This window comes from Myotis nattereri, assembly GCF_964212035.1.
Source record: "Myotis nattereri genome assembly, chromosome: 2".
NCBI classification, from domain to species: Eukaryota; Metazoa; Chordata; class Mammalia; order Chiroptera; family Vespertilionidae; genus Myotis; species Myotis nattereri.
In genome coordinates, this window is record NC_138076.1 from 195,093,734 (window position 1) to 195,106,998 (window position 13,265).

The window sequence follows — 13,265 nt, forward strand, 5'->3', positions numbered from 1 at the left end:
CATAATGATTTGATATTTGTATATATTGTGAAATGATCACCATAATAAGTTTAGTTAACATTCATCACCACACAGAGTTACAAATTTTTTCCCCTTGTTATGAGGACTTTAAACATTTACTCTCAGCAACTTTTAAATATACAACGCAGTATTATTAACTATAGTTACCATGCTGTAGATTACATCCATGACTGATTTATTTAGTTTGTACCTTTTAAGCCTCTTCACCCTCTTACCCCCCACCTCTGGCAACCACCAATCTGTTCTCTGTACCTATGAGTTCAATTTTTATTTTATTTTTATTTTTAGAGCCCACATACAAGGGAGATCCTATAGTATTTGTCTTTCTCTCTTATTTCACTTAGCATAATGCCTTCAAAGTCCATTCACGTTGTTGCAAATGGCAAGACTTCACTCTACTGAATAATATTATATTGTATATATGTATCACATTTTCTTTATTCCTTCATCCATTGATGGACACTTGGTGGCTTATATCTTACCATAATTCTGATTATTTCCATATCTTGGCTACTGTAAATAATGCTGGAGTGAACATGGGGTGCATATATATTTTTTGAATTAGTGTTTTTGTTCCCTACAGTTAAGTATCCAGAAGTGAAGTTGCTGGATCACATGTTAATTCTATTTTTAATTTTTTGAGGAAACTCTATTTTATTTTCCACAGTGGCCGCACTGATTTATGTTCTCATCAATATTTTAAAAATAGCCATTGTTTGTTTCTTAGTGACAATCTTAAATTTGAAATTGTCTGACTGATTTTTAATCCTTTGTTTCCATATTGATTTTCAATCAGAGTGCCTAATTTCATGAAAAACCTTGTTCCATTTTGTTATTGCATTTGATTTATAGACTAATTTGAGAATAATTGGTAAATTTACAATATTGTGACTTAATATGAACACAGCGTACCTTCCCACTGGCTTTTATTTAATGTCTTGCAACAAAATTTATGATTTTCTGCATATGGTATTGTGCAGATTTTATTGTATTTGTTGTTTTACTAATAAGGTCCCTTTAAGGTTACACTTTATAATTATACAGGAACATAGTAGATTTTAAAGATAACCTTGTTTTAACAAGCTGCTTGACTCATAAAATTTTCTTACATAGAATTCTCTTATGTAGATTCTTTTATGTAGAATTCTCTGGAATTTTCCTATGTAGACAGTCATATATCTTCAAATAATAACTAATGCTTTTTCCTGTAGAAGCCATATACCTTGTATTTTCTTTTTTCAGTACTGGCCTGGCCATCTGATCCAATGTTGACTAACAGTGATGATGTTGACTGTCTTTGTCTTGTTCTGGTTTTAACAGGGAAAGTGGCTTATATTTTACCAGAATTCTGAAGATTGCTCTGTTTCTTAGGTCAAAGACATTCTTTTCTTCTTGTAGGTCACCTGGATGTTTTTGTTTGCGTGTTTTCCATAGTGGATGTTGTTGACTTTTACTCAAAGCCTTTTCTGCTTTGCCTTATAATTCAATAATTTTGTCCTTTCTACATTTTGAGCTTATGTTATGAAGTACATATGAATCTTTAATTCTATCTTCCTGCTGCATTCAGGAATCCTCTTTTATCCTCTTTGTCTCTAATAATACTTTCATTCTAAGAAGTGCTTTGTCTGAATGCAGTAGAATCAGCTTTCTCTCGGTTGTCATTTGCCTTTTTCTTTTTTCCCCTTGCAGTCTCTGTATTTTTATGTTTTCAGCTCATCTCTTGAACATTGCTGAATGGTGTGTCTTTCAAAAGACACCTACTCTGATAATCTCTTACTCTTCATTGTTGTTTACCAATGGTTAGATATTTATTGTTGTATTTTGCTATTTGCCCTACTTTTTCCATGTTTTCTCCCAGATCAATCTAGTTTCCCTAATTTCTGTTTTCCCCCATTGGTTTGGAATATGTACATTCAATTCTATTATTTTACTAGCTTCTCTTAAAATTTTACTATGCATTCTAGCCTTAATAAAGTCCAGTTATCACCTCTTTCTTTCTTCTGAGCAATACAGGGACCTTAATACCCTTTCACTCTCATCACACCTCCAATTAGGTGCTATTGCTCATCTGGTATTTTGGTTCCAAAGCAATTTATCATCATTATTTCTATTTTTATGCAATCACTGCCTGTTCATATGTACCCCAGTGTTAACAGGCATGTGCTCTGACGGAGAATGGAACCAATGACCTCTCAGTGCATGGGACAATGTTCAACCAACTGAGCCACACTAGCCAGGGTAAGAAGGTATATCCTTTTAGGTAGATTTCTGTTTGTTTCTGCCAGGAAACCCAGGTATCGACCTCAGACTAACATCCGTGTCACTTCTCAATGTGGGAGTTTCTGCACCATGTGGGAATGTCGGTTTTAACCTGAAACCTATATGAGTGCAAGCTCATGGCTACAAATTATATAGAAAGACTTAATGTCCCACAGCCAAAACAGATGGAGATAAACAAGTTCTTGTCTTTTATGTTGGTGCTGAATTTTCCTCCTAGTCCACCATTGGGAAACTGGGTCCCTTCTAGGGTGTCAGCCTGGTGCAAGATTCTTGTTCCAGGGCTCCTCCTGACTCAGGCCCAAAGCCTCATTTCCTGTTGTTGCAAGGCTCCAGCCTGGAGGAAACCAAGAATGGATAACTACAGAGGCTCCCGCTTCCTGCTCATATGGGTGCTTTTTCTCTTTGATCCTTGGAGATATTATTTCCCTCCCAGTTTAGCTGTGTATTTAAAGGACATTTGTCATATTTCACACAGTATATCAAGATATTTTGTAGTAAATGGATTTTACCTAATTATTAAAAAAAGCTGAAAATTGGAAATCTTTAAGTACCTTTTCTATTATATTATGGCAATTCTGCCTCTTTTACCATTTTTTTTCTTGGGAATGTTCATCTTCTCCTAGATTGATAAGAGGAGTGATTGAGTGTGAGGTATGTGTATGGGAAAGGGAGGAGGTTTCCCAGGCTTAGGGCAGGTTAGGTATCACATGAGAAGCAATGAGGTGGGCTTCCTTACCTAAATGTCTTAAGTTTCCTGTCGTCATGCCTGAAATCCTACCATGAGAGTCACATTCATCCTCTACTTATTTTTATTTTTAGAGAGAGTGGAAGGGAGGAGGAGAGACAGGGAGGGAGAAAACATCGATGCCAGAGAGACACATCAATTGGTTGCCTCCCGTAGGTGCCCTGACTGGGACCAGGGATGGAGCCTGTAACAGAAGTACATGCCCTTGACCAGAATTGAACCCAGGACCCTTCAGTCCACAGGACTATGCTCTACCCACTAATCCAAACCCGCTAGGGCTATTCCTCCCCTATTTTATCAGCTACCTCTTTTAGCAGGAATGAATTTAGCAGATGATGTTCTGAATTAGGCTCTTGGGAATTGGAGATTGAGAAGAAGGATTGGTGTGTGTGTGTGTGTGTGTGTGTGTGTGTGTGTATAAGGTCAGGGGACGAGAGGTAGAAGAATCTTTGGGAGGACTATTAGAAGCAAACCATCTCAGTCATCATTTTACAAAAGCCTGGACTTCTGACCAGCCCCTCATCTTTTACTTATCCATTAACCCTGGCCAGGACCCAAACTGACTGTTTTTGTCAGGGGCCAGAACAGGACCATTCAAAATACCTAACATGAACAGGAAGCATTAGTCCTGTCCTTCCTCTAAATGTGGTGACTAAATTGGCTCAGGTTGAGGTGTTTTCTAAACTTCCCTAAAATCTGGCCTTAGAAGCCGGATTTCGAAGCTGGACCTGGCTGGATTCCTCCCTGGCCTGGACCCGCCTATATGGGGAGGACCAGGGATGAGTGTCAGGGGGCATGGGGAGGGCAAGGCAGCTCATTATGGCAGCTGCCAAGAGGTCTCCCACCAAACTGTTCAAAGCCTTATCGGCTCGGAGGTATTTCTAATACCATTTCCGTTCATTGTTTCCTCTTGGTCATTAAGAGGAGGCCAGTCCCCGGTTGTGGCAGTTTGCAGCTATTGTGGTGGGAAGGGGGTGGCTGGTGGACGTCACCACTTGGGTTTTATCTGCCTGGCTGCAGGGAGTCCGCAGCCCCTGGGCCAGTCAGCAGCAAGCCAGGGCAGAGCTGCGGCAACCCCATCAGTGCAGCAGCCACTGGAGAGCATGGCCTAGGGCTGGCGGCCACTGTGTGCCTGTTTCCCAAGGGACCTTGGAGATACCTGCAGCCCCATTTGCAAGGGAAGGTATGATCTTCTGGGAGGAGGGCTGGCTCAGTTGTGGGAGAAAGATCAGGGCTGACCCCTCCCCTTGGGGAGCTGGGCTTCTCACCCCCTGGACTAGAAGGGCCTTGTTTAGAGGGTGATTCAAAGCCAGGGACCATCCTAATGCCCCCTCGTCCACTTGCCTCTGGGGGTCCCGTGGCTGCTTCTGTTCCTGCCTGGGCTTTACTGCTTATACTACTCGACTACAGGAGACTGGAGCAAGCCTTGCCCTCACCTCTGGTACTTTCTGGGAGCAGCCTGCTGTGCCTGTGTGTGGGAGGCTGTGGGAGAGGGCATCTGCTTTGGGACCAAGACTTAGCCATGACTGACATCAAAGTATTCCTTCCACATACAGTGGGGCCTTGACTTACGAGTTTAATTCGTTCCATGACGGAGCTTGTAACTCAAGTTACTCGTATGTCAAATCATTAAAGTGAACGAGTGAGATTTGTGATGCTGGGCTGATGTTGTGGCGTTCACTGTGACGTTCGCTGCGCCAACTAGCAGTGGGGTATCTGAAGCTGGCTCGTAACCCGAATTTTAGCTCGCAACTCAAAGCAAAAAATCAGCCGAGAGACAGCTCCTATCTCGAAAAACTCGTTAGTCGGGACACTCATAAGTCAAGGCCCCACTGTATATGTAATAGATGGGGTTTATCTCTCTTTGTTTGGCTGGCTGGGGTATTGGGTGGGAAAGGAGTCACCTCCAGTGAATCTCAAGGGACAGATTCCACACTTAATTTAGCAAATGTGACAGGGGCTCTAAGGGATGTGTGCTCTGCCAGCCAGTGTCAATTGTCTCTCCCTGGTGGGCCACACAGTGGGTACTCTTGTCCAGGCTCAGGGCTGCTGGACTTCTGAACATCGATCAGATCAACTGTCCGACATCTCCTGGCTACTGGGGGATAGAGATGAGTGAGGAGCTCATGGTACAGCAGGGGTGATGGACCCCCAAACGTGGTTCCTGAGTGTTCTCCAAGTCGGGGTGTCTGGGTAGGAACAAAAGCAAAAGATAGTTTCTACCCTCCTGTTTGCTGCCAAGTGTGGAAGGGGCAGGAAGGAATTAGGTGTGAACTAGCTGTTAACTTCTGCAGGCATGCAGGGAAATGAGAAGGGCCAGGCTGGCCTGGAGGCGTGCAGAGGAGAAGGCGGAGCCCTCCTCACTGTCCTGGCTCTGAGACTGCTATTTGGGAAAGGAGCCGGGGCCCTGGCTCACAGTGACTGTTACTCTTGGGCCCGGCCAGGGACTTTGTTTTGGGACCAGCACTCCATGTTCAAAGGCAAACTCAGGCCAATGAGGATCAATCTTTTCTCTTGCTTAAAAGTAATGTTCTTTCCATTTCACGCATGGACAGTAGCACATACCAGCAGCTATCTATGTGGGCAGTGACCACCAGCTCATTTCTCCTGCTTCTCTGCAGATGATTCCTGCCAGGCTGGCGAGGGTGCTGCTTGCTCTGGTCCTCACCTTGCCAGGTAGGTACCAAAGTGCTTCCACTCTCCACTCCTGCCCCAGGACTATTGGGAACAACCCCCTTCCAGAAATAAGCGGGTGTGTCTGCAGCTCACCTGTGTCCAACTTGGGTTAGGCCAGAGTCCCTGGTTGCCTGGTCAATTCCTCTTGGAGAAGTTCTGCAGAGCTCCCTGCCCCTGACTTGTGTTCCTCAAGGAGCAGGTGCCTGCAAATTCCTTCTTCAGTTGGGGAATTAATAAGTACAAGGGCCACACAGAACAGTCTATATGATGGGGCAGGAGCATGGGGAGAAAGGAATCCAAGACGCCAATAGGTTACTAGTTTTAGAAGGGATTGTGGAGGTCATCTAGTTGAACCTCTCATATTACTGATGAAGAGACTGAGGGTCAGAGAGGAAAAATGCTCCAAAGTCACACTGAGCCAAGACCAGAGGTCAGGTTTCCTGGGTCCCTGGCCAGCACCTTTTCACTGCATTGCACTGTCTTCCTTCTGTCACTGAGATTCTGAGTCTGTGAGTGGCAGGAGGGACCTTTTTCTGACCCTGGCCTGTCCCCACTTAGACCACTCAGGCCAGCAGCACCCAGTCTGCGGCACACAGTTTAGTCTGGGACAAAACATACATGGATCACACCCTCTGAATCTTCCAGCTGGGGACCCAGAAAATGGATTTGACAGATTTTAACAGATTTTCTGATGTTCCTCACCTGCCAAAACACACACACACACACACACACACACACACACACACACACACAGAGTATGAGGGTGGAGTAAGCATGTGACCCTGTAGGAGTTAACACTCTATAGATTCTGTGTATCAGACATGTAGGCTGATCTGTTTAGAATTAATATGTTCAAGGTATACAAGTAGATTAATGTAGAAAGATGCTCATTACAATCAGAAAATGTAAAAGAGTGCTAAAAACCTAACAATAGGGGGTTATACTATATTCATCTAATGTGAAGTATAATGCAGTCACTAAAATCATATTTTGGAAGTATATACAACGGTGTGATAAATTCTTGAAAATACTGAGAAATTGGTTATAATTTGCATGGGATGATCACCATTTTATAAAAAACCCACAATTGTGTATATGCTGTAAAACAGAAGAAAAACATACTAAAATGTTAACTCTAGTTATTGCTGAATGTTACTTATGGATGATTTTAACATTTTTGTATTTTTCTTCTGTATTCTCCAACTTTTCTATAATGAGCATGTATCACATTTTAAATGCATATGGAAATGGCATTAAACCAAATAGATTTCCTGAAAAACTGTTCTTCCATTGTTGCTGTGAGTCCTGGATCATATTTGGGGGCCGAAAGCAACAGGTTTAGCCTTGTTTAGAAGGGAAAGTACTTGCCCACAGCCCAATTTCCGTGAGATACAGCCTCATTTCTACAAGGCTTTTTGGGCTGCTGGTCTCAGCTGTGCTCACCTGTGACCTCTCCCTCCAGGGACCCTTTGCGCAGAAGGGTCCCTGGGCAGGTCACCAATGGCCCGATGTAGCCTCTTTGGAGACGACTTCATCAGCACCTTTGATGAGAGCATGTACAGCTTTGCTGGAGACTGCAGTTACCTCCTGGCTGGGGACTGCCAGAAACACTCCTTCTCGCTCATAGGTGAGTCCTGGGCACCGAACGGAGGAAGAGGGAGTGGGAGCCAGCTGAGCTCAGCCCTGGCATGTGGGGGTCTGAAGGGTAAGGGAGGTTTCCTTACAACAGTGCCTGCTCTTGAAGATCCCGCAGAGAGCACCGTGGGGAATGGCCTTTCCATCACACAGGGCTCCTCTTGGCTTCTCCGTGGGTCTCTCTCCATGGAGCCTGGAGGGATGGAGAGTCTTCATGCTTCTCCAGTGATTGTGGCCACTGCGCTGGGTCCAGGCAACACTCTGGGAGCTCAAAGCATCAAGAGAAATGATGAAGTAGAAGGAGCTTTGTAACAGGCAAAGCCCCTAGCACCAGGCAAGGATCTCTGTGTGTGGTTGGTGGAATTCAGAGCATCACACTAGTGTTGAGCACTTCCTGTGTTCTTGGAAAACTGCCGGTATCATGCCCATGTCATCTCTGCACCCCCACAGTAGTTCCGAGATGTAGGGACAGATATAATCACTCCTGTCTCGAAAATGGAGAACTCACAGAGGTTGTCTGATTCTATGACAGATAATAAAAGGAGGACCTGGGTTTTGATCTTGGGTTTGTCAGGGTGAAGGAACTTTCCAAGGCTGGAAGTGAGCCTGGAGGCAGTGACAGAAACTGGGGTTTGGTGACCTTCTCACTCTAAGAATTAATCAGATGTGTGTGCTGTGTGAGTGAGGGATGCTACACAACGTAGCAGAGGCGGGGTCCTTAGCCTTGGGGAGGTTGCAATGGCAATGGACAGACCCACATTGGGGAGAAAAAAAGCAAGCCCTACTTTCCCTGGGAAATTGAAGGCTTAGGTCCTTCAATCTCAGGTGGTCCCAATGTTTATTTTAAGTGGATTTTTCTACATTAAAAATTATGGTGCATTTGTCGGAACATGAATGGAACCTGAGGGGATTGTGCCATGTGAAATAAATCAGAGAAAGACAGATACTGTATGATCTCACTTATATGTGGACTCAAAAAGCAAAACAAAACAATGTAACACCAAACTCATAGGAGAAAGAGACTAGATTTGTGGTTACCAGGGTTGGAAGGTGGGGAGTGGAGAACTGGATGAAGGTGTTCAAAAGATACCACATTCCAGTATAAGATAAATAAATACTAGAGATGAAAGGTATAACATGCTGACTCTAGTCAACTCTGCTGTACGGTGTATTTGAAAGTTGCTAAGAGAGTAGATCTTAAAAGTTCTCATTATAAGGAAAAAACATTTTTATTTTTTCCTCTCTTTTAGTTGTACTATCTATCTATTATCTATCTATAAAAATCATGATGGAGGTGGTAGAGACCTTCCACCTGTGATGGGTCTGGGGGTGTCAGTAGAAATGGAGGGTAACGGGGAAGATTTTGAAAGAAGGAAATAATGATACCCTCTGGCTTTGAGCTTCAGCGGTGTTTCAAGGAAGAGGGGTTTCCATGGAGACACTAGGGTGCCTTGGAGGGGTTGCTGTCTTGACCCCACAGTGTCTTAGCTCTGCTCTGCTCCAGACTGCTTACCCTGGAGAAGGGTTTGTGAGCAATACATAATCAAATCTTAGTACCAGGCACAGAGTTCATATTCTGGGGCCAGGGGGTTGAGCAGCATGTTGGAAAAGCCCCCTCCACTACTTAAACCCAACTCTGGAACCTTCCCCTTATGGTAGCCCCAGTAGTCAGGGTTATCAAGCTATGTTGATGCCTCTGAGCTGTTGCTGTCACCTCCTCTAGGAAGCCCCCACCCCACCCCTTTCTAGAACTGGGCTCATCAACTTGTGCTGATGGGCAGTTTTTTCCCCATAGGACCTGGTGGCTGAGTCCCCAGCAGGAAATCGAAGCATAGAAAGAACCAGAGTTGGAGTCATAAAACCTGTGCTCTCTAATCTGGCTCTTCATGGAGTGTCCTTAGGGGAGTCACACAGTGTCTCGCAGCCTCCATGTCCTCATCTTTAAAACACAGACATTGTCAGGACCAAGGGAGATATAATATTTGCACATGTAAAGTGTTACCCAAACCTTAGTGACTGAAAGCAGCCACCTTATAGGACGTGCACTTGTCTGATGGGAACAAGGTAGAGACCAGGGGCTGCTGGGTCCTGGGGCCATTTCTGTCAAGGTTAGGGTAACATCAACACCCTCCCCAACATGTTAGCCTGCCTCTCTGGCTATCCTCTGAGTTTCGTGGCCAAGGAGGAATTGAAGAGCTGTGTTAGGCCTCTCTTTCAAAACATCTCAGTGCTCCCTCCTCTCCCTGCCCTGGGTCCTTATTCTTATAACAACTTGCTCTTTTCAAGTGTCAGTTTTCTGGCAGGTCATTGGCCTAGACCAGGCTATGGACCACACTCTAATGGAGATTGGTTTAATTGATGGTGGTGGTGAGTAAGGCATAGGGAGGAGAGAAATAATCTGAGGAGGCTGGGCCTGAGATGGGGGGTGGGGGGGCCTGGTCCTGCTGCTTCAGGGGCATGGGGCCAGGGGCCGGGGTCCAGCAGGCTTGGACACTGCGGATTTAGTTCTGTGAGCATGACTGTGTCCTCGTACACAGCTCTGCTCCATTGTTCTCCAACGACATCCTGTTTTCTCAGTTCTAACTTGCAAATTCCCATTCCTCTCTGAGTGTCTGTGGACCTTGTACACATCCTGAGTAAAGTGTTTATGTCTCAGCCTGAAGGGCTGCCCGGTGCAACGGGGAGGCCCTTTCCTTGACCAGGCTCCTCCAGGCCAGGCAGGCAGGCTCCAGGGTCCCAGGCCAAGGCCACCAGCAGAGGGGAAAAGGAAGAGACGACAGGAGTCCTGCTTGGAGAGACTGCTCTTTTAAAGCCACCCTGCAGGATCTGGCTCCCAAGCCAGCCCAGAGAGAGCCAGAAACCCCCACCAACGTGCTGAGTCACTTCCCCAGCTCAAGCCATCGTGTCCGCATCAGCGAATGGCATCAGACCCGATTTCTGTTTCTCAGCGTTTGGATAATGATCACCTGCATCAGAATCACAGGGGAGGGCGAAGTGTTCGTTTGGAATGCAGACTAGCCAGCTCCGCACTCGAATATTCCAGAAAGCACTCAGAGCTGCTCTGGCTCCAATTGCCAGCCTGCTTTCCAGGCTGCTGCTTCTCCAACATGAGGGGGAGACCTTGTTCCCCACCTAGATCCACAGGCACTGAGCTCAGGAGCCATGGGGAGAGCGTCCCTGGTTTGCTCTGGCCTCTTGGGAGGTGGAGACCCAGCCCATCTTCTCCTAGCAGCTATGGGAAGTGCTAACCTGCAGGCAAGAAGTGTGGGTGTGTCCCCTCCACGCTCTCCCCGTCCTCCAGGCTCACTGGCAATTTCTAAAGGGTTGTCTTCCGAATGGCTGCACATCATGATTCCCCTGAGTTCTGCAGGGGAGGGAACCAAGCAAATAAAATAGAAGGCTGACCTAGAGTTCTCCCCTGCATTAGTGCTTAACTGAATCCAGGTGTCCTGTTAGGCAGCTGTGGGGCTAAGGGAATCTGGACTGTGAGTCAGAAAACCCAGGTGTGGGGCTCCACCCCAAGTTAACTCTTCTCACTGGGGTGATTTTCCCCCAGAGGACATTTGGCAGTGTCCGGAACATTTTGGGTTGTCACAACCGGGGGTGGATGCTGCAGGTGGGTAGAAGCGGCCCCACCACAAGGAAGTACCTGGCCCAGGTGTCATTGGTGCGAGATGGAGCAACCCTGCTGTAAACTCAGGCTTCCGTTTCTCCATCTGTAAAAGGGAGCCAGTCTAGATCAGTGTTTTTCACACCGAGTCATGCCCTGGGGGTCTCAGAATTAACTTACTGGATGTAACCAGCTTTTACAAAATTAATGGAATAAAACAGAAGACATCAGAGAATATCTGAGTGCAAGGCACACGGTGAGGATAAGTATCATTGTGTGAAATGCGTGCGTGTGTACGTACTGGTTTGTAAAGGAAATTGTGTTTTTACTCTGCTTTTCTGGGGGAAAATGGTTTAAAGCCACTTGTTTTGATGATTGCCAAGATTCACAGTGCTGCCAGAGTAGGCTTTTTGGAATTGAAGACTTCTCCAGGATACATTTCCAAAACTCCTCTTGCTGCCTCCTGCCTCTGAGGAGGATAGGCGGCATCTCGGGCCTCCCTCAGCTGCCCCGGGGCAGCAATTGCACAGGCTCCTGGCAGTTCAGTCCTCACGAAGGATTCCAATCCCAGTCCCCTGTCCACTTGCGCCCCTAGATGGGTGATGATCCTGGGCAGCCAGCCCCATGTCCCCACAGGGATGCTGCCTCACACAGCACTCAGTGGGCAGTGGGCACTGCCCATCAGGCTGCCTCCTCTGCTTCCTAATGCTAATCTCTCCTGGGGTCACAGAGCTGACTGTTCAAATACTTAAACCAGTACCCGGCCTGAGTCCCAGCTCTATCATCAGTCACTAGCTCTATGACGACGGGCAAATTACCTCAAGTATCAGCACCCCCAACCCCGATGGACCTAAGTCCCACGGTCTGTGGGGCCAGGCTGCCTTCATCATTTGCTTGAGCAGGGCGGGGCTCCATGGACCCACACACAGTGGGAGCCTCGGGGTTCTGTCTCACATTCTCCTGCTTCCTTCTTCTTTGACTTTCTGCTTCTGCTGCATTCTTGGCTTATCCAGCCTTGTAGGCTCTATCTTTCAACCTTGCCATGAGTGGCCTCTGGGCGTGCCTATGCACCTGCTCAGCTCTGTCTCCCGGGGAACAGCTGCTTTGCTGACTTTGCATCTGTGAAAGCTTGGAGGACTGACAGATCTGTGGCTGCAGGGTGGTGGCTCACCCCAAGCCTCCTGATGGTATCCAAAGCCTTCCTTACCCACCCCCAGTCACACACTCCTGGCTGACTTATTCTCATGGCCCTTTCTGAATTTCCACGAAGGTGAGGGAGAGCCTGCTAAAGGGAGAGGCTCACAGGGAGTCCTCTCCTGTTTCCAGGAGGGACATGCCTTTGGCTCAGAGACGACAGACATACTGATTGAGTTACCCAGTGAAGCAGGGACAGAACTGCCTGCCCATCTGCTCTATGAGGCTGGGGGTAGATGGCAGGGAGAACTGTCCTGATGGGGCGATGGGCTCTGTGGTTATTAGGGTCCTGAATACCCTGACCTCTTGGGCTCATTGTACCCTCTCTGGCAGGCAGGTCATGGATGGAGCCCGCTCATTCCAAGCTGGGGGTAGTATTCAGTGTCAGCCCCAGCAGAGGCCGGGGAAGGGATTTAGTCTTTGGTCCACTGCAAACCGGAGGTTGTTGCCAAGCTGTCTCATTTGTTTGTGTTTTTAACATTTTATTACAAACATTTCCAAACATACAGAACAGGTGATAGAATAGGACAGTGGAGACCCATATACTCACCGCTTGGATTCTTCCATCAACAATTTACTCTTAGCTGTCTAGTTTCGTGTGTTTCTCTTTGGCTAATTTCTGGCTATCAGAAAGTCTGCTCCACCTTTTAAAGATGTGCTAGCTGTGAAACTGTTTTAAGTGAGAATGCAGGGCAGGCAAGACTCTAGTCAAACAGGATGAAAGCCCTTAATCTCAGCTGGTGTCTCCTTTGACTCCTGACTGTGGGTCTGAAGCTCTCTGCACAGTGTGGTGTGTGGACTCAGGCCTTCCTGGTGATCTCTGAGCTGCTAACACCATATCATTCAAGACTCTAGTCTTAGAATGGGCGAGTTCAGCGATTTCCAACAGGTATGCTGCACGAATATTTAAAACATGCCATACCTGACTATTTAGTCAGGGGCACTGACCTCTTTTCCTTTAGATTGTCAAATAAAAAATGACAACAGCCAACACAATAATAGCTGTCTGGTGTGAATGAATCAAAATTATACCTATGTTTTTTTTTTGTCAGATTGGCAAAACATGTATTATTTGGAGTGCTGCAGAATTTTATTAATTAGTTT

The 13,265-nt window shown here is 46.3% G+C and overlaps 1 protein-coding gene across 1 annotated transcript in view; it reads left to right on the plus strand.

The window, feature by feature from the left end:
* The first annotated feature begins 3,995 nt into the window (after positions 1-3,995).
* The window catches only part of VWF (von Willebrand factor), a 121,439-nt gene continuing 112,169 nt past the window's right edge, over positions 3,996-13,265 (plus strand). Inside the window, exons 1-3 of the mRNA XM_081084446.1 lie at positions 3,996-4,229; positions 5,668-5,722; positions 7,185-7,349. Coding sequence (XP_080940572.1) covers positions 5,668-5,722; positions 7,185-7,349 — 220 coding nt within the window. The 5' untranslated portion in view covers positions 3,996-4,229. The remainder of the gene's footprint in view (positions 4,230-5,667; positions 5,723-7,184; positions 7,350-13,265) is intronic.